This window comes from Zootoca vivipara, chromosome 2, assembly GCF_965207765.1.
Source record: "Zootoca vivipara chromosome 2, rZooViv2.hap1.1, whole genome shotgun sequence".
Lineage (NCBI taxonomy): Eukaryota > Metazoa > Chordata > Lepidosauria > Squamata > Lacertidae > Zootoca > Zootoca vivipara.
This window is the reverse complement of record NC_142584.1, coordinates 102,053,055-102,073,667: the sequence shown is the minus strand read 5'-3', so window position 1 is coordinate 102,073,667 and position 20,613 is coordinate 102,053,055. Positions and strand designations below refer to the sequence as shown.

The following is a 20,613-nucleotide window of genomic DNA, read 5'->3' as shown; positions in this document are numbered from 1 at the left end:
TTAAAGAGAGTAAGTAGGCTGAATTATTCTTTGTTCTCCTTTGATTGCAAGTGCAAAAATAAGTACGGTAGTATAGGCTGCAATTCTAAAGAAGCTACAAAGGAGTAAGCCCCATCAGGCACAATAGGATTCCCTTCTGAGTAAATGTGCATAGACCAGGGGTTCCCAACAAAATTTTCTCGAGGACCCCCTCATCGAGCCGCTATTGTGACAAGGACCCCCATTAATTCCTAATCCTAAAATTAAAAAGTGAGAGCCAAATTAAGAGTCTTTTTATAAGAGTCCAGGGAGGAGGGAGGGGAATGGAGAAGACAGGGTACCTGCGCAGTAGCGCACAAATGAAGCCGACGCGCGCAAAGCATCTTGGGGAGGTGAGCGTTAGTAGAATGCGCGCGCTGCCTCTTTGCAAAACAGTAGTGTTTGTAAAGCGCCACCTAACGGCATACAGCAGAACTACTGCCTCTATCTAATTCTAGTTTTGCGCTAGACTCTGCTCATGCAGGAAGCGGCCAAAACAAAAAATCTGTTATCATACGAAATATATTTAATATATTTTTTATTCTAATAGCATCTTGCGGACCCCTCTGGCATAGCTCGCGGACCCCTGGGGGTCCCCGGACCACCTGTTGGGAACCACTGGGACTATTGTGAATGATAAAGTCTCCTGCTTAGTGTGGGATTTCCTGTGTTTGTTTATGGATAAATATCTGACTGCTTTACTTACCGTAGCAACAATTGCCAGCACATCAGTCCAGAGCAAACAAATAAATAAATGGGACAGAATGTTGAGCTATGGGATTCTGTTTCCCCTGCATATACCTAAAGTGAAAAAAAATTGTGGGAGGGTGGACACCTATGAAACTGTAAGTTTGCAAAATGCAAGCTTGCTTTGTCTGTGCGCAAAAAGGGCTAGTGAAACCAGCAATGAAGCCACCCACTTTCAAACTGGTAGGAAAAATCTATAAAGTACCTTCAAAACACTTTCCGTTTTGCAGAAAAATATTGAAATTATAGATCGCAGAGCAAGGTGAAAACTGACCTCCTTAGTGAGGGATGGAAAGTGAGAACCATGCCATGCTTAAAAGCAGGCACCCCCAAAATCGGCCCTTCAGCTGTTTTGGGACTACAACTCCCATCATCCCTAGTTAACAGGACCAGCAGTCAGGGATGATGGGAATTGTAGTCCCAAAACAGCTGGAGGACCGAGTTTGAGGGGGGCCTGCCCTAAACTATAGCTTGTTTAGCTTATACGTAAACCCGGCACTGCGCTCCCCCCCCCCCCAATTCAATGCAGGACTTCCAACGAAAGCATCCCTGGAAGACGGCCATCCAACTGGGAAAGCCTCCGACTGGAAGGAGAGCCCACCGCCCTTCCAACGAGGGAGGCCGTTTCCACTGTGGTTGGGGGGGAGGGCTGTTTAAGGGGCAGCGAATCCTACAACCGGCGTAGTAGTAGCGGATCCGATGCGGTTTCTGGGAAAGGGGGTGGGGCTGGCTCCTAGCCACGCTTCTCCCTCTTTCCTCCTCCTCCTCCTCGCCTCGTAAAGCTCCAGCCTCCTTTTTTTTTCCCCAGGCCGGAGTCGCGGAGGCCGGGAGCCCTGCGGGCTTTAAGACCCAGAGGAGGCCTCGCTGGCCGGCTGCGCTCGCTCCGGTGTTGACGGCGGAACCACCATCGCCACCAGCAGCAAATCCTCCTCGGGGCTTGGCGGGAGCTGCCGGGCGAGGCGCCGCTTTCTCCTCCTCCTCCCCCCTCCAGCTCGGCATGGCCTTCATGGAGAAGCCGGCGGCGGGCAAAGTGCTGCTGGACGACACGGCGCCGCTGACAGCCGTGATCGAGGCCAGCCAGAGCCTCCATTCGCACACGGTATACGGGCTGGAGCAGGAAGAAGGGGGTCGCCGCGGCCAGCGCAGGCCGGGCTCTCGGCGCTGCTCTCGGGGGTCGCGTTTGGGTGGGGGGCGTCTGCAGAGCCTGGTCGTGACGAGTGGGGGGGGCGCTTGAGGTTATGGGTGGTGGTCGTGGGGGTTTGTTGGCTGCAACATGTCCCCTTCTTCGAGGTAGCAAGAGCCTCCCTCCGCCTCCCTTCCTCCCCCAGGAAGGATTTTGCACATCGTGGGCTTGGGAGGGAGATGGGGGAGAAAGTGGAGAATACAGGTGAAACTCGGGAAATTAGAATATCGTCGAAAAGTGCATTTATTTCAGTAACGCAGCTTATTATTATTATTTATTTTTATTTTAATTTTTACAAATGCTTTCTTTTGGAAATTCCACAGTAATAAAACAAATAGTTACAATAATACAAAAATAAACATCGCTGTTACCTTTCATTAATTACATTCCATTTGTAATGGACCCGCCTAAGGACAAATAATTACAATTACAACAAATAAAGGCTTGACATATCTTGCTTTGCATGTCATGCCTCTATCTCATATATTGGTTTCACCTTTTAAGTTGCATTACTGAAATAAATGCACTTTTCGACGATTTTCTAATTTCCCGAGTTTCACCTGTAGGTGGAAAGTAAGTCTTAATAATAATGATGGTGATTTTATTTATTTGCACCCCACCCATCCGACTGGGTTGCCCCCAGCCACTCTACTACTACTACCTCTTCTGCAGCTGCTGCTGTTATTAGTGCTAAGGGGTCAGCCTTGGGGGTCTGTTGTCACTGCTAGGGTTGCTGATTTTTTTGGGGGGGGGTAATTTTTGTTTTTTTTTCCCACTTTGTAGTGTGCCTAAAACCGAGGGAACAGTTGCAACGGCAGAGGGAAATTGAAAACATGGGGAAACTATAGAACCGGCACGTAGGATGAGTACATGGGTTAAATAACAAAGTCCAAACTTTTTGAGTACAGTGGGTGCATGGGTTAAAACAAGCAAGGAAAGGCCTTGGGTGTTATCTGCTGATCAGACTTGCGAGCCACAGTGTGGGGCTTAGGGGTTACAGTGGCTGGAGGAGAACTGGGGAGAGACTTGGGTTCGAGTCTCCTCTCGGCCACAAACATCATTGGATGAGGCTGAAGGACTTCTCTCCCAAACTTATCTCTCTGGGTTTTTTGTTGTTTTTGGTGAAGATAAAATAGGAGGCAAGGACATGCCATGTACACTGGCTGATTTGAGTTCTTGCCATAGAAGAATAGTCAGGTGAAATGTTACGGAAAAATACAACTCCAGAAAGTGTGAATAGTTGGCAGCCCCACCGAGTAGGTGCAGAGTGTATTTTTTTCTGACTGCAGAGTAATGGAGAGTGTCATTGCACTGTTGTGAATTGGAGGGAAGGGTTTTTCAGGAAAGAGAGTGTTTTGTTTCAAAGTGGATTTCAGCTGTGACCAGAAAATGGAGTACTGTATTGGTGTGAGATGCTGTGTTCAGGTGCGGAGTTAGTGTGAATGTTTTTCTTTTCATTTTCATTTCAACCTTAATGAATGCTACTGTACTCAAGGCAGTTTGTAAACCGAGAGAAATGACAAAACACACAGCAAAAACCACACTGCCGTCCTATAGCAGTTCAGAACCACATGACAACATTCAAGAGTCCCATTTTGCATGTAGTGTTGTTGTTGTTGTTGTTTAGTCGTTTAGTCGTGTCCGACTCTTCGTGACCCCATGGACCACAGCACGCCAGGCACTCCTGTCTTGCACTGCCTCCCGCAGTTTGGTCAAACTCATGTTCGTAGCTTCGAGAACACTGTCCAACCATCTTGTCCTCTGACGTCCCCTTCTCCTAGTGCCCTCAATCTTTCCCAACATCAGGGTCTTTTCCAAGGATTCTTCTCTTCTCATGAGGTGGCCAAAGTATTGGAGCCTCAGCTTCAGGATCTGTCCTTCCAGTGAGCACTCGGGGCTGATTTCCTTCAGAATGGATAGGTTTGGTCTTCTTGCAGTCCATGGGACTCTCAAGAGTCTCCTCCAGCACCACAATTCAAAAGCATCAATTCTTCGGCGTGTAGTGTTACAAAATAATAAGTTAAAATATAGCTAAACCCCTCTTGCCAATTATAAGTAAATAATAATAATAATAATAATAATAATAATAATCAACTAAGAGGATACCTTCTGCACAATACAATATGTAAAATGCCAGGTATTGCCATGGTGGGGTAGATTGGAAGTTGGTGTTAGTGCATGACGGGGAACTGAGGTTATTTAGATTGGTGTGAGGTACTCCTTGGGTTTTGCATTAAAAGAAAACACTTCCCATCAAACTAGAAACCATTCATCCAAACTGCTTGGAATATTGTGTCCAGTTCTGGGCACCACAGTTCAAGAAGGATATTGACAAGCTAGAACGTGTCCAGAGGAGGGCAACCAAAATGGTCAAAGGCCTGGAAACGATGGCTTATGAAGGGAACGGCTTAGGGAGCTGGGTATGTTTAACCTGAAGAAGAGAAGGTTAAGGGGTGATATGATAGCCATGTTCAAATATATAAAAGGATGTCATATGGAAGGGGGTGAAAGGTTGTTTTCTGCTGCTCCAGAGAAGCGGACATGGAGCAATGGATACAAGCTACAAGAAAGAACCTAAACCACCTAAACCCCCTAAACATTAGGAAGAACTTCCTGACAGTAAGAGCTGTTCAACAGTGGAATTTGCTGCCAAGGAGTGTGGTGGAGTCTCCTTCTTTGGAGGTCTTTAAGCGGAGGCTTGACAGGCATATGTCAATAATGCTTTGATGGTGTTTCCTGCTCGGCAGGGGGTTGGACTGGATGGCCCTTGTGGTCTTTTCCAACTCTATGATTCTAGAATATGAAGGCAGTAGCAGTCACCTTTTGTTTCCCCCTGGCATTCACAGGTATAATGCTTATGTTTATCAAGTGTAAAGGGCACAAACAACAGTAAAAGCCCAACCCTGCTTTATGTTGTGATCCATTACAGCTTAGATATTGACAAGTTGCTTCCTGGAAATAAAACTGATCAGAGATCATAGACAGATGAAGTGCATAATCCTGTGATATGCTTAGATTAGCCAGTGTGGTAATTGTAACTTTTAGATGAATTTTATCATACTAAGAAATCATAGAAATGCATGTTTCTTTGCCTTCATCCGACTATGATCTCTGATCAGTTTTATTTCCAGGAAACAACTGTTGGTCACTTGCAGTGGGGCTAAGAGCAGGCAGCTTATTATCAAGAGTGATTTACTGTATGGAACATACTTTAGTTTTAAGTTGTTTGAATGTCTGTGGGTTGCTGCTGCTTAGTGATCGCCCTTCATTAAACTGATTGCATGATAGGAATGATTGTTCGGTGATGGTTTCTGAAAGAGCCCTTTTGGTGCAATGTGAGAAAAGAGTTTTCAGTTTGGGTTTTGAGAGAAGATAAAACTGTGGATTAGATTACTGGTAAACCACCTTTGAGATTCAGTGCTCTCTTTGGAAATCTAATTAAGGATCAACAGTTGTGCTTTAGGAGCCTATTTTCTTCCTCATGGCTCTGCCTGTGTAGTTATAAATAAAGCATATTTGCAGCAGAGTTATCTAGTTATGGAAATATGGAACACTTACTTAAGTGTGTAACAAGTGTGTAACAAGAGAGATTGTAATAGTGTTTATACCCCATAACAAATTAACCGAGAACTGTTGACTAGAAGGGTAGCCATGGCCTTGAATAGAGATTTGGGACTAAGCAGGCCTCATATTGGAATAAATTGCTTTAGCCCTGGACCTGTTTAATGTTTATCTGCCAAAACTTCTGGTATTCTTCCTTGCCATGACCTGACTATCCTTCATGGTCATGTAACACAAAGCCAGGTTTACAACTAAGACAGGAACAGTATAAGGAAATCAGAAACTTACCTGCACTAACCATCATCCCACCCCTCCTCCAAACACAGTTTTAAGAAGACTTTGCTAACTATTTACAAGCCTGTAGTAGTAAAGGGACCCCTGACCATTAGGTCTAGTCGTGACCAACTCTGGGGTTGCAGCGCTCATCTCGCATTATTGGCCGAGGGAGCCGGCGTACAGCTTCCAGGTCATGTGGCCAGCATGACAAAGCCGCTTCTGGCGAACCAGAGCAGCACACGGAAACGCCGTTTACCTTCCTGCTTGAAGTGGTACCTATTTATCTACTTGCACTTTGAGGTGCTTTCGAACTGCTAGGTTGGCAGGAGCTGGGACCAAGCAACGGGAGCTCACCCCATCTCAGGGATTCAAACCGCTGACCTTCTGATCAGCAAGCCCTAGGCTCTGTGGTTTAACCCACAGCGCCACCTGCGCCCCCCGCCTGTAGTAGTAGGGTCCCATAAATAACTACTACTCTGTTGGCAAGTAACAATTGCCTCAAAACGAGGAAAGTATTTTTATACTGGAAAAGAATCTACTCTGTTTTTCTTTTCAGGCTGTGAGTTGTCCTTAAATGACAAGCACAAATATCATGTGTGGGCAAGTATACAAATGAAAATGTGTGGGGCCTGGTCCTTTTGTGGCCTTAAGTCACATGGCTCACATATTTTAACAATCCTGCACAACATTTTCTTGACAAACCAGATTTTATATTAAACCACATCACCTTTTTATCCCTCGGTTGCCTTGACATGCCCATTCTCTTGAGACTCCAACTAGCATGATGATGATAGAAGAAATTCCTCTCAACCTACTGTTCAGGAGTAAGTTTAAAGAAAATTGAATAATTTTCAGTATTTCCTTGAGGTTTCCAAGTTACATTATCTTCATTTGTTAACATGAACAAAATAGTTGGAGTCATATTTAGTGTTACTTCATTTAGTATAGGCTAAATTGGAGTACCTGAATTTAGTAATTTCACTTCAGTGGCGACATTGGTTGACATGTGGATATTCCTTGCCTCCCTCTATTTCCTTGGCTCACAGATTGTAAACCAGAGAATGTGGATTTAAACTAATGTAGTCCCATTCAAATGAATTGGATATGGTTTATATCAGCCACACTTTAGGTGATGGGTCATGGCTCAGTAGTAGAGTAGGTTTTTGACTTGCTGTGTTGTGTATTGGGTTGTCTTCTAGAAATACTACTTTATTAAAACTTACACATATGTACTATGTACAGTGGTACCTTGGGTTACAGACGCTTCAGGTTACGAACTCCGCTAACCCAGAAATAGTACCTCAGGTTAATAACTTTACCTCAGGATGAGAACAGAAATCACATGGCGACAGTGGGAGGCCCCATTAGCTAAAGTGGTACCTCAGGTTAAGAACAGTTTCAGGTTAAGAACGGACCTCCAGAACAAATTAAGTTCTTAACCCGAGGTACCACTGTAGTTCTTGCTATTAAGTATATCTGACACATTTATTTTTATTCTTTTTTAGGGAAGTTTTTAATGTATTGTATTTTAATATTTTAAGACCATTGTATTTTAATATTTTGTTGGAAGCCGCCCAGAGTGGCTGGGGAAACCCAGCCAGATGGGCAGGGTATAAATAATAAATTATTATTATCATCATCATCATCATCATCATCATTATTATTCTAAAGGGCATAATAGCAACCCAAAGGTTTTTGTGGACTTGACATTCTGCCTTGGTTTCTACGGGTCTTTGGGGAGCTCAAATTGGCAAAGGGAGAGTCAGGTCTAGCTTCCCATTGACAAACATTTAAAAGCAGTTTTCCCAGAGAAATAGTGTGTCTTTCATATGTGGGAGTTGAAAAAACCAATTTTGTGAGCCTTGATTGCTTATCTTTGCATTTCCGTTTTGTCAAGGCACACTGAGGAAAGTTCAAATAGAGGTTTGTTCTTTAAATCACATGTGTACTGTGAAGCAAGAGTCCTGCTGGGCTTTCTCGGTAATTTCAGAGCTGTATTTGGCCATTCTTAAACTTCTGTTTCATCTGTTAGGAGGCAGAGACAAAATAGTTGCACAAGGTGGCAAAAAGTGTGTTGACGTATTTTTTTAAGAAAGAATATGATACATAGCTGTACTTCGTAGTTTGCCACAATGTTTCATTGGGTTTCCTGTTATCTGGAGTGTGAAACAGTCTGAATACAGTGAGAAGCAGGTTCTGTCCTTTGATGCAAGTATGAATTAACATTTTAAAGTAACGTCCTCTTGAGCTGGAGCAAGGAAACTTGAAGCAATTGCATTTGGCAAATCACATTTTCCCTTTACCACCGCTCTAGCCCTCTTTTGACTAGACAGAACACTGAGAAAATGTCACAGTGCTTCAAGGTGTTCGGAAGTCACTCCAAATCAATAGTTCCCAAATAGCATGCTTTTCCAACATGCTACCTGTTGGGCAGGATGGGCTGGAAGACGCTAAGTGCAGATAAGGCTGGATAGGACTGCCCTTTCTCAACTTGGATGGTAAATAGCAGAACCCCCCACTTTTTTTTGAGTGGGGGAAGTGCAGATCTAACTATTGCAGTACATGCACCAGTAACCTGTAGGAACGCGAGGCCTTCTAGATGTTGTTGGACTCCCAATTCCCATCGGCCCCAGCCAGCATCGCCAGTAGTTTGGGATGATGGAGGGTTGCAGATTATTCATATTCTTATTCTTATTGGGTTAATTCACATTCTGTGGCCTTTTAAATGCGTTTGTGGGAGGGGAAATATTGGTTTCTTTTTGTTTTTATGGTGCATTTTGTGTTCTCATTTTGTATTTTTATGTTGCGAACCGGCCCTGTGATCTCTGGATGAAGGGCAGTACAAAAATAAAATAAAATAAAATCACACTGTATGTCCAGGTCAGTTCTAAATGGTCTAATCCAGGCACCCCCAAACTTCGGCCCTCCAGATGTTTTGGACTACAATTCCCATCATCCCTGACCACTGGTCCTGGTAGCTAGGGATCATGGGAGTTGTGGGCCAAAACATCTGGAGGGCCGCAGTTTGGGGATGCCTGGTCTAGTCACTGAACTTCTGAAGGAGCACTTAGTCTCATGTACACCCTCTCATGCCTTATTTGTAGGAAAGAGCCTGTTACGAGTGCCCTTGTCTTCTGAAGTGTTGCAGGTGTGGCAAATGATCACAAGGCCTTTCCTCTGTTGTGTCCCTTCTTGCTCTTTGGGACGACTTTGTCCAACAGGGGCTCTGCTTGCCTATTTCCCTTCTGGAATTTAAAATGCTGATCAAAACCTTGCTTGGTAGGAAAGCATTTTGACTTACTGGTACCTGTTTTATGGCTTGCACTGTTTCGGATTTTGTTGCTTCATTTTGCTGTGTGTATTTTATTTCTCCTAATTGTCAGCTACGCTGCCTTGGGGAAGGGTGGCTTTCTTGGCCTGGAAGCAGGGCATGAAATGGAGCTTTAATGAAAAGTAGCTCTGGGAGTGGCCTGTTCTGAGTGCAGAAGCAGGGAAGGGAGTAAGCATGCTTAACTCTTTCCCTGCCATCTGTTTTTTTCTTTCCAAAGGTCCCCCCCTCCAGCTTCCATATGCATGTGTGGAATCCGGGGTGTGGTATAACAAATGATTTGTATTTCTCTCTGTGTTTTTTTTTGTTTTTTTTTGGGGGGGGGTGTTCATTACTTGGGTGGAGGCAGGGATCAGAAAAGCCTGTTGTTCCAGTAGAGGCAAATTCTAGATTTGCATTTGGAATCCAGAGGCCTTTTGGAATTGAAAGAATTCTTGGTAACATATTTATCCCATATATTCACTGGCAGGTTGACAGATTGACACTGTAGCCAGAAAAAAGCCACGGGCTTGTATGCCAGTGGGAAATCCTACTCAAAAAAGTTATGGCTAAACTAGGATTTATGGATTTTTAGTTTTGCTATAGTAATAGTACATATCAGTATTCTTCAGCCTTTCTGTTTCTTCCTTTCCTCTTCTTTCTTCACCTCCCTTTTTCCCTGCACAGAGTCTCCTGTTTTCCATCTGTCACTCTCCTTTGAAAAAAACAAAATGAAATACCTTAACAAGCTAAATAATAATAATAATCTGTGGGTGTGACCCACTTTAGATTAGGATACAACCCAGTTGTGGATCCTAAACCAGCAGTTGTAAAACTGATGAGTCCAAACCTTCAAATAGGGCTTCTTTTAAAAAAGGAATTTTCAGTGTGGCAGGAATGAACAGCATCTAAACCTGCATTTTGTTTTCCCCAAATGGAAACCGGTGTCAGGCAGAGTTAAAAGTGCACAACTGGGGGATTTTGAGTTCACCGGGTGATGGTGGAGGGTGCATGAGGAATGGAAGGGAATTTCAAACCCCCCACATACTTTATATATTTTTATATGCCCTGCCTTCAAGCACAGGCATTATTGGGCAATGTAATGCTTTAAAATGCCCTGCCTTCAAGCACAGGCATTATTGGGCAATGTAATGGTTTCTATCTTGGCAGCTTCGTGTTATAGGCTTGCAGCAGTGTTGAAACCGTACTTGTAGTTTTGTAAATACTGAAGTGGGGGGGGGGGGGTAGCTTAAGCAATATTTCTGCTGTTCCAAAACATCCTGGGTTTTGTGAGAGCATTTGGCTTCGGATCAAACAGGGCAGCAAAGACAGAGCTCCAGATTCTATCGCAGAATGATGAGGATTGTGTATATTGCTGCATATTACAGTAAACAGGTGCTTTAATATTTCCTGATTTTGCAGGTTACATACATTGAAGTTCCGTTAATGTACTTTTTTAATGTATGTAAAGTTCCGTTGGCATTCTGAGGGAGGCATTGCTGTTTTGTGGGTGAATACTTTTCCTTTCCCTCTGGAGGGGAGCGCGTTTGTTTGTTTTGCTTCTCTACACTCATTACATCAGCATTATCAGTGTCAAAGCCCCACAGGAGTAATGCTGCTTTGGTGTCAGAGTTCATTCAGAGATGAGTGTCAATAAGGGGGAGGGGAAAGAGAGGTTTTCTACTAGCCTAGAGTCCTTAATCTGTGCACCATAGTCAACCCTGAAGCATGAAGCACTGGAGGTATATGCGTAAACTGCAAATTTGTGTCAGGAGAGTGCAGTGATTCATTTCCAATTGTGCCCTTGAGCAGAAGAGCATATACAGTCATACCTCGGCAACCGAACGCTTCGACTTCTGAAGGTTTCGACTTCCAAAGTCGACAACCCCCAGATGTCTTTTCTCCGTGCACGCCTGGTGTGTGCATTCTGCGCCTGTGCAGAACGGTGCGCGCGGTCGGCACATGCGCCAAAGCGGCGCTTCGAGAACCGAAAACCTCTACTTACGAAGACGTCCGTGGAATGGATCGTCTTCGTAAGTCGAGGTACCACTGTATGTGGTTGCTGCTCTGCTGCTAGTATCCCTGTATGTCTATGAGGCTTTAAGGGAGCGGGTGGCCCTGTGATTTAAACCACTGAGCCTCTTGGGCTTGCCAATCGGAAGGTCGGCGGTTCGAATCCCCATGACGGGGTGAGCTCCCAGCTCCTGCCAACCTAGCAGTCAAAAAACATACCAGTGCAAGTAGATAAATTCCCCCCTGTGGCGGGAAGGTAAACAGCGTTTCCGTGCGTTCTGGCTTCCTTCATGGTCCTCTGTGTGCCAGTAACAGCTTAGTCATGTTGGCCACATGACCCGGAAAGCTGTCTGTGGACAAACACCGGCTCTCTCAGCCTCAAGCGAGATGAGCCTTTGACTGGACTTAACCGTCCAGGGGTCCTTCACCATTTTTAAAAAAAACCTATTTAGAGACTGTCATACCATAGGGGTTTGTTTTATTTTATTATTTTTTACAATCAAGCACCCTCTCTCTATATATACATGTATAATGAAATAAATAAGTGAATATCTCTTTATGACATACTGCTTCAGGATTTAGCTACCTTGTCCTTTTATTTCTGTTCATAATTTTACACTCTTTCGTTGGCATCTTCTTGTACGTTCTAATTTATATTATTTCTTTCTTTCTTTCCCTCCCTTCATCCCGTTTCTCCAAAGTTGAGCAGCGTAAATGGCAATGCTTTGGTGCACATGTGTGTGCTTCAGAAAGCAAAGCTGGTTTTCTGACTCTTTTTGTTGGGGGGCCTTTGGCTTTCAGCTCCCATTAGAGGTTCATACAGCCAGCGTAAGCAAGGGCTTGAAGGCTCTGTTGTTATTTTCAATGCAGAGGGCTACTAATTCACTTTCAGTAGGATACAGTAGAAACCTGGTTTTTAACATATGCAAATTGTGGCCCCGAGAGAGCTATTGATAGCTAGCTGAATAAAAGTGTGTTTCCTCAGCGTGTGGAAATCGGAAACCGAATGTGGGTTCCCTCTCGCACAATACAGTATTTATTAGAAAACAAAGCATAAGGCAATTTTCACCCAGGCAGTCTAGAGCTGGATTAAACCATTACCTAAGTAGACTACATAATAGGCCCCCAGTCTATGTAAACTGGCAGTTCCTCATGTGTGGATTATTATTATTAATAATAATATTAATTCAACTTGTTATTGCTTGTTACCTAACAGGTATCCAAGCAATTTACTTTTTTATATAAAGAAATGATTAAACCATAGAGGTGAAAATTCATATGAAACATTTTCATACAACACATACCATTCTTATTCTCTCTCTCTCTTTCTTATGCGCGCGCGCACCTCCCCCCCCCCCTAGAAAACATCCTCCCTAATTGCAGCCACAGCAGTATTTTGATTGATTGATGACATTTATATACTGCCTTTTCTCCCAAGGATCTCCTCCTCCCCATTCATCTTTACAACAGCCCTGTACGTCAGGTTAGGCTAAGAGATGGTGGCTGGTTCAGGGTCACCCAGTGAGCTTCATGGCTGAGTGGGGATTTGAACCCTGACCTCTCAGGACCTAGTCCAGCACTCTAGCCAGTATGCCAGTCTCGCTCCTCCCCTGGACTCCTCATTCAGCTCTGAACGCAAGACAACAGATCAGCTGCTTTGCAGCAGGGAGATTGAACATGGTGACTGTCAAGAAGACCGAAATGCTTAGGAAGACTGGAGGGCAGGGAAGAATAGGATGGGCTGGTATATGCGGTTCGTGAAGACTACATTTGTGAGAGCTTGCCTTCACTTGTGAAAGAGTACTGTATTTTTCGCTCCATAAGACGCACCTGACCAAAAGATGCACCTAATTTTAAGAGGAGGAAGGGGAAAGCCCTGTTTTTTGGGATCAGCTCAAAGTTGTGCAGCTTCTTTTGCAAATGGGGAAAGCCCCATTTTTTTGAGCATCAGTTCACAGTTGTTCAGTTTTTTTTTTTTTTTGCAAAAGGGGAAAGCTCCATTTTTGAGGATCAGCTCAAAGTTGTTGAGCTTACCTTGCAAAGGGGAAAAAATCCTGTTTTTATGGGGATCAACTCACAGTTCTGCAGCTTCTTTAGGAAAGGAACGGGAGCCATTTCTACAGTTTCCAGACAGATAATCTAATCAGCCAGTCACATGTCAGCTGGGGAAACACAGCAATGGAGGCCTGGGGAAGGGGGCAGGGTGGGAAGGGAGCTAGAGTCTCTTAACTCCCTCCCGATCTCTTGCAATCAGCTGCTGAGCGGCTTCCTTTAAACACCCTCCTTCCCTCTTGTTGGCCTTTAGCTCTTTCTAAAAAAACCCAAACATGATTTACCCATGGGCAATTCAGCTCCAGGGACCATGCATTCTCCCCATAAGACACACAGACATTTCCTCTTACTTTTTAGGAGGAAAAAGGTGTGTCTTATGGAGCGAAAAATACGGCAAGTTACATAAATATGCTGGTTTACGTATAACTGTGCCTGTTGTACAGCAGGGGTGGGCAGAAAGTAGATTGGAATCTACTGCTAGGTCTCTGGCTGATTTGCAGCAGATTAGGAAGCGTTTGACTGCCTTTTTATTCAGCAAGCAAAATTACTTTTCCCTCCTGAATTAGACTGCTGAAATGAAGTAGGGTAATCAGGAAGTGGACGTTTCTAACAAACCTACACCCCCCCCCAAAAAATACTATACTCCTAGCCACTAGCCAGCAGGAAAAAAAAGAAAAACCATATTTTTTAATGTTCAGTGGTCTTTTGGTTTAAATCTCTCCCTTCCAGCAAGAAGTCCAGGGTCAAGACAGCTGCTGTAAAGTGGTGTGTTTGTGTTTCTTTGTGATCCCACGGCTCCCTTCTCTTGCAGAGAAAGCAGCAGAAAATGCATAGCAAGGAGAGAGAGTTGTTCCAGCTGTGCATCCTCTTCTGTCTCTAGTAAATGCACCAATAAAAAACAGACCAAGAACCCAGGCCAATATAAGATTCAATAGTGAGAATAATCCCTAGTAACAAATCAAATATGAATTTGCAAAAACAAGAATACATATAGTCCAGGCGTTGGCAACGTTTTCTGCTCGCGGGCCAGAGGATTCCCACGGACTATTGTCCGTGGGCCAGACATGGGCCGCACAGGCGCAGAAGCGATTTCTGGTGGCGCTGCGGACATTTTGGAAATGGGCAGCACAGCACCAGAAATGGCTTCTGCGCATGTCCACAGCTGCGTAGAAGCGATTTCCGGTGCTGGCTGCCCATTTCCAAAATGTCCGCAGCGCCAGAATGCACTTCTGTGGCTGCATAGACGCGATTTCTGGTGCTGCTCGGCGAGTCCCTGCGTCACGCTGCACCTGTTTACCGCAGCATGTGGGGGACTTGCCGGGTGGGCAGCTCAGTTCACGGGCAGCCCATGGGCCGGATAAACGGCCTCCGTGGGCCGGAGGTTGCCAGTGCCTGATATAGTCATACAGAAGTTGTAAACTCAAAACTACAATAATCTGTTACAGCATTAGATGCGAGAGTCTTTAAATTGGGTCGAGTTCATGCTAGTCCAAAATCAGGATATATCAATGTCGTGTTTGATGTAGAAGTCTTAAAGTCTCAATCATTAATCAGAAATCAGAAGCCAGGACAGGGCCCTGTTTCGGTGTCTTCACCTTCATCAGCTGGAAGTATTAAACATTACAGTACATGAAAACACATTTATGAACTGGTTACATGAATTGAAATTGAAATTATAAGTCATTAAACAACATTTAAACGTGTGGTTCCTCACCTGCTTTAAAACTTGCTCTAAAAAAAACTAATTAACGAGCAATTTTGGGTAGAGCTGTACCTCTTTGCAATTAGAGTCTCGAGTGTGCTCCGGGGATTTGTGTTTAAAGTCTGAAATGAAAAATAAATGAAATGGGCAACCTGAGATTGCCTTGATGTAAGGAGGAGGCCATAACATATAGAAATAAATGGCTTCTACGTTAGTTCTCTGGAGAGCACTTCTATTTATTTTGCTACTCATGGTTAGGGTAGGGTGTATCTTGCTTTTTGGTTTACTAAGTAAACGTCAAACACTTAAGTAGTTAAAAAATATGTGCAATTCTCTTAGCATAGAGATACTTGCATAGCTCCAGTTAGTGGGGGTATTCTGGTACAGAAGGCGGAAATAACATGGTCCCTTCCTGCAGAACAGTAGCCGAGATAGTTTGGATGACTTGGTTTCTTGTTTTGGATGACTTGGTTTCTTGTTTTGCTGTTTTCAGTGTTTGTTTGACAAGAGAGGAGTGCAGCCGTCATCGAGGGGGGCATAATGCAAAACATAAAAGAGTATGCGATGGAGGGAAACGAAATAAGTCAGATGGGGTGATAGGGCAGCACAGAGAGGAGAGAGCAAAATGCAGAGTTCTGCATAGCCTTGAAAAAACCACAGAGGTCAAGATAACGTTCATTGGTGGGGGGGGGGCAGCGTGTTCTTACAACAAATGGGCAGATTTAGATTACCATAAAAGCATGAATAGGTTTGAAATGGAAAAATCGTCACGTGCGATCTCTGCTTTCTAATTGGGTTTTCTTCTCATTCCTAGGAATACATCATTCGTGTGCAAAGAGGGATTTCCATGGAAAACAGTTGGCAGGTAACTTGTTAATCTCTGACATAAGGAAATGCATTTTGTTGATTGGATTTTACAGGGAGCACAGCGAAAGGCTCCCTCGTCATCTGAGCACTGACAAGATGCTTCTATGCCAGGCATCCAGATGTTTTGGCCTACAACTCCCATGATCCCCAGCTAACAGGACCAGTGGTCAGGGAAGATGGGAATTGTAGTCCAAAACATCTGGAGGGCCAAAGTTTGGGGATGCCTGTTCTATGCACAACTTTTTTAAAAAAAATGAAAGAAGCTGTGCAGCGGAATGTGGGCTTGGTGAATTGTTCCTGTATGTTTTTATGTGTGCAGAGTCTTCTTTGCATCAGTGTTTAGGTCATGAAAGAGCACCGCTCTTCATGAGACTGTAATAAGGAGCCATATTCATACTGATTTTCCACACCTACCCCATTTCAGTCAGTACTAAAGTATGCTGCAAGCGCAGAGAGCAAGTTCCTGAAGGAGCGTCTCCACCCCCAGCGCCGAGGTCCAGCGCCGAGGGCCTTCTGGCGGTTCCCTCACTGCGAGAAGTGAGGTTACAGGGAACCAGGCAGAGGGCCTTCTTGGTGGTGGTGCCTGCCTGTGGAATGCCCTCCCATCAGATGTCAAGGAAATAAACAACTATCTGACTTTTAGAAGACATCTGAAGGCAGCCCTGTTTAGGGAAGCTTTTAATGTTTGATTTTATTTTTAATATTTTGTTGGGAACTATCCAGAGTGGTTGGGGAAACCCAGCCAAATTGGCGGGGTATAAATAAAATTATTATTATTATTATTATTATTATTATTATTATTATTATTATAGAATAGAAGGCACCAGAGACAACTCAAATCTCTTCTGAAGGAAGAGAGAAATGTAGGGGAGAGACCCTAAAAGTATGGCCTAGAACAGGCATCCCCAAACTTCGGCCCTCCAGATGTTTTGAGACTACAATTTCCATCATCCCTGACCACTGGTCCTGTTAGCTAGGGATCATGGGAGTTGTAGGCCAAAACATTTGGAGGGCCGCAGTTTGGGGATGCTTGGCCTAGAAGGACATGGCCAACTGCCACATTTCTCACTTGCGAGCTGAGAAAGCTTATATGACTCTCTTCTTCCTTTCAGTCTGCTTGCCTACTGTTTGCACGTGCTCTTGGGTGAGCATCCTTAAACATCCAAGTATGCAAGCTGCAGAAATCTGGTTGGGTGTGACTCCTTAATGTGTGCATGCCAGAAGGTGCTTAAAGACACAAGCCTGTGTTGTTGGTTGTGCGAAATGCTGTTGTGCCCAGAATCCGAAGCGCTATTCCCATTTAATGTGTGGAGCCCCTCCTGAATTTCCAGATTCCATGATGTGAAGATTTCTGGAAAGGGCGACCGGTTTTTCCTAAAACAGAAGCCAGCAATACTCAAAAGGGAAACACCTGTACATTGAAACCTTAATAAAATTAGGCTCTTATTTATGTTCCTCCGCCGACAATTTATTTTGATGTAAGCCCAGATATAAGAAGGATCACTGCAAATCCATGCCACTGGGGCAGCCCAAGCCTCAGTAAACTTGTGTACATGAAATGGAAGCAATGCTTTGCTCCTATAGAGTGATTGCAGCATGCCCAGAGAGAGATTTCCCTAGTTTTCTTTGGAGGTTTTGCATCTTTGTGATCCTGGCTCCTGCCAAAATTGTACCTGCTTTATAGAATGGGATTGTCGATACCCAGTTGTATTAGAATGTGTGGTACCGGCACTAATTCTGTGTTGCTTTTGTAGATTATAAGAAGATACAGTGACTTCGATTTGCTGAATAATAGTTTGCAGGTAAGAGGGGGGTTTTTTGTTTGTTTTTTTGTTTGCTGTATGAAAACTACTTGGAATTTAGGGCTGGAGAAATCAGTCTGTGTCTGTTCCCTGTCACTTCTCCTTGTCTCAGGCACAAATCTGTTTTGACATGTATTCTGCATTAATCTGCATCAAAAGAAGAAGCGGCAGCTCTGTGCCAAAAATCTGCATTTCAAAGTCATATTCAATATACGGATCTTGAAGAGCGTTTTGATACTTTTTTGAGCCAAGAGGCATGTTGGAAAGTTGGGAAGTGTGAAATTCAGGGCTGGCGCAGCCATTAGGCGGGGTGAAGCCACTGCCTCAGGCGGTGGCACTCCTGTGGGCATCCTGCCATCTCCGCCAGTAGGAGGGAAGCAGTGCTGATTTGGGGCAGGATCTCAGCAGTCCCCAATCACTAAGGAGAGCCAGTGTGGTGTAGTGGTTAAGAGCGGTAGACTCATAATCTGGGGAACTGGGTTTGCGTCTCCGCTCCTCCACCTGCAGCTGCTGGGTGACCTTGGGCTAGTCACACTTCTCTGAAGTCTCTCAGCCCCACCCACCTCACAGAGTGTTTGTTGTGGGGGAAGAAGGGAAAGGAGAATGTTAGCTGCTTTGAGATTCCTTAGGGTAGTGATAAAGAGGGATATCAAATCCAAACTCTTCTTCTTCTTCATCGGAAATTGGTGCCGATGCCAGCACCGTTTCTCCGCCAGCAGCAGAGGCAAGCAGGGTGGGCAGGTGGTGGTGGTAGCGGCAGGGTAAGCGGTGGGTGCAGGTATGGCAGTGCTGGTGGCTGCTGTTTTGCCTCAAGTAGCAAAGTGGGCCAGTGTTATCCAAGGGACAGCTAAGTTTCTGGATCCTCACATTAGCCCTGGAAGTGTGGATCAGGACAGTTTGTACGGGAATTCACAAAGATCAAATTCCTCTTTACTGTGTGTTTTGTGAAGTCACTTTTGCATATGTGAATCGATGCCGTGTGCTTGCCCGTTTTGTTAAACCAGAGTTAATGTTTTGTTGTTGTTTAGTCGTGTCCGACTCTTCGTGACCCCATGGACCATAGCACGCCAGGCACTCCTGTCTTGCACTGCCTCCCGCAGTTTGGTCAAACTCATGTTCGTAGCTTCGAGAACACTGTCCAACCATCTCGTCATCTGTCCCCTTCTCCTAGTGCCCTCAATCTTTCCCAACATCAGGGTCTTTTCCAGGGAGTCTTCTCTTCTCATGAGGTGGCCAAAGTATTGGAGCCTCAGCTTCACGATCTGTCCTTCCAGGGAGCACTCAGGGCTGATTTCCTTCAGAATGGATAGGTTTGATCTTATTGCAGTCCATGGGACTCTCAAGAGTCTCCTCCAGCACCATAATTCAAAAGCATCAATTCTTCGGCGATCAGCCTTCTTTATGGTCCAGCTCTCCATACATCACTACTGGATAAACCATAGTTTTAACTATACGGACCTTTGTAGGCAATGTGATGTCTCTGCTTTTTAAGATGTTGTCTAGGTTTGTCATTGCTTTTCTCCCAAGAAGCAGGCATCTTTTAATTTCGTGACTGCTGTCACCATCTGCTTAACAATGTTTAACAGTGGTTTAACGGGAGTGAGGAGGATGCTTTTCTCGTGGCTGCAGCACGCTGGGCGCAACGAAACCTCGGTTCAGACGATCTGATAAGCCAAAGCGTTGTTGTTTCTGGCATGGCATAGCCAGGAGCAGGGGAAGCGAGGATTCTGGAGCAGCGTGTGCCAGCACATTGATCATGTGCATTAAACCATAGTTAAACATTCTGAAGTTAAACAAGGTAAATGAACCAGGCTAATGAAAAGACAAACGTTTGAACAGGCAAAGGGGTACAGGCCGAAGAAACAGACCTGCTAACTCTAAACTACTAAAGTACCGTTCCTAGTAATGTTTTGCGCAACGGGAAGAGTGGCAGACACTCCGTAATTTAATTTGATTCATCTTCTGTGGTCAAAACGCCTATTTCTTACAAAAGCAGAAGTCATAATGTGCTTTTTAAAAAAATTATGCAGTGTATGCAGTCGTTTTGTTCCTTTCCGAAGTACTTCCTGGTGCTGTTTTATATCGTGATGTATTTCCTTGTCGCTGAGTTGAAGCATTCCTTCAGTTTTCAAACACTGCGGCTACTGTGTGCTCGTGCTTCCCCAGAACATTGAATTCTTTTTAGTGTGCGTGGGAAAGTACAGGGAAGAGGATGTATGCTAAAGAACTGTCCAGTGACTTCTAGGCAGAAGAGGGAAGTTAGCGATTGCATAATTTTGTCAAGTGGGGTTTCAGCAGGCCCTTTTGCTCCTCTCGCATTCTCTGTGAGATACAAATGGAGCAAGAATTCTATTAAGGCATTCTCGTGGACTGTAACATGCAAAACAAATGGTGCAGTTAAGTAATTTTGGCTGCAAGGCATAATGATCTTATCGAGACCTTCTCCTTTAGGGGGCAATGAAGTATTGTTTCACATTGCTTCAAAACGTAGTAAACCAGCTGTGCTATGTTGGGGGGGGGGCCTCCTCATTCGGCAAAGTCCTACCCTGATGATTCCAGCAAAACAAGCCAGTAGAACTACGATCACCACCTTGTGCCTGTTCTCTGTGTGTGGTGTACCAAATTTTCAGAACAGCAGACTATTGGAGAGAAGTACATTCTTTTTAAATCCTTTAAATGGATTTCATATATATATATATATATATATATATATATATATATATATATATGTGTGTGTGTGTGTGTGTGTGTGTGTGTGTGTGTGTGTGTGTGTGTGTGATTGCGTGTGTGTGTGTGTGTACTATAGATAGCTAGCTAGATATATAGACAGTTCAAGAATGATATTGACAAGCTGGAACGTGCCCAGAGGAGGGCAACCAAAATAGTCAAAGGCCTGGAAATAATGCCTTTTGAGGAACGGCTTGGGAGCTGGGTATGTTTAGCTTGGAGAAGAGAAGGTTAAGGGGTGATATGATAGCCATGTTCAAATATATTAAAGGATGTCATATAGAGGAGGGAGAAAGGTTGTTTTGTGCTGCTCCAGAGAGGTCTTTAAGCAGAGGTTTGACAGCCATCTGTCAGGAAT

At 44.4% G+C, this 20,613-nt stretch overlaps 1 protein-coding gene across 10 annotated transcripts in view; it reads left to right on the top strand.

Annotated features, from left to right (window-relative positions):
- Positions 1 to 1,653: 1,653 nt before the first annotated feature.
- Positions 1,654 to 20,613, top strand: part of PXK (PX domain containing serine/threonine kinase like) — a 49,243-nt gene continuing 30,283 nt past the window's right edge. For 7 of the 10 annotated variants that reach the window (XM_088662628.1, XM_088662627.1, XM_088662626.1 and 4 more), the window contains exons 1-3: positions 1,654 to 1,864; positions 15,674 to 15,724; positions 17,481 to 17,528. In XM_088662628.1, the coding sequence (XP_088518754.1) occupies positions 1,763 to 1,864; positions 15,674 to 15,724; positions 17,481 to 17,528 (201 nt within the window). In that variant the 5' untranslated portion in view covers positions 1,654 to 1,762. Of the gene's footprint in view, positions 1,865 to 2,730; positions 2,802 to 15,673; positions 15,725 to 17,480; positions 17,529 to 20,613 lie in introns of those variants that run through there. The other 3 variants (XM_088662630.1, XM_088662629.1, XM_088662631.1) reach the window with 2 other exon arrangements.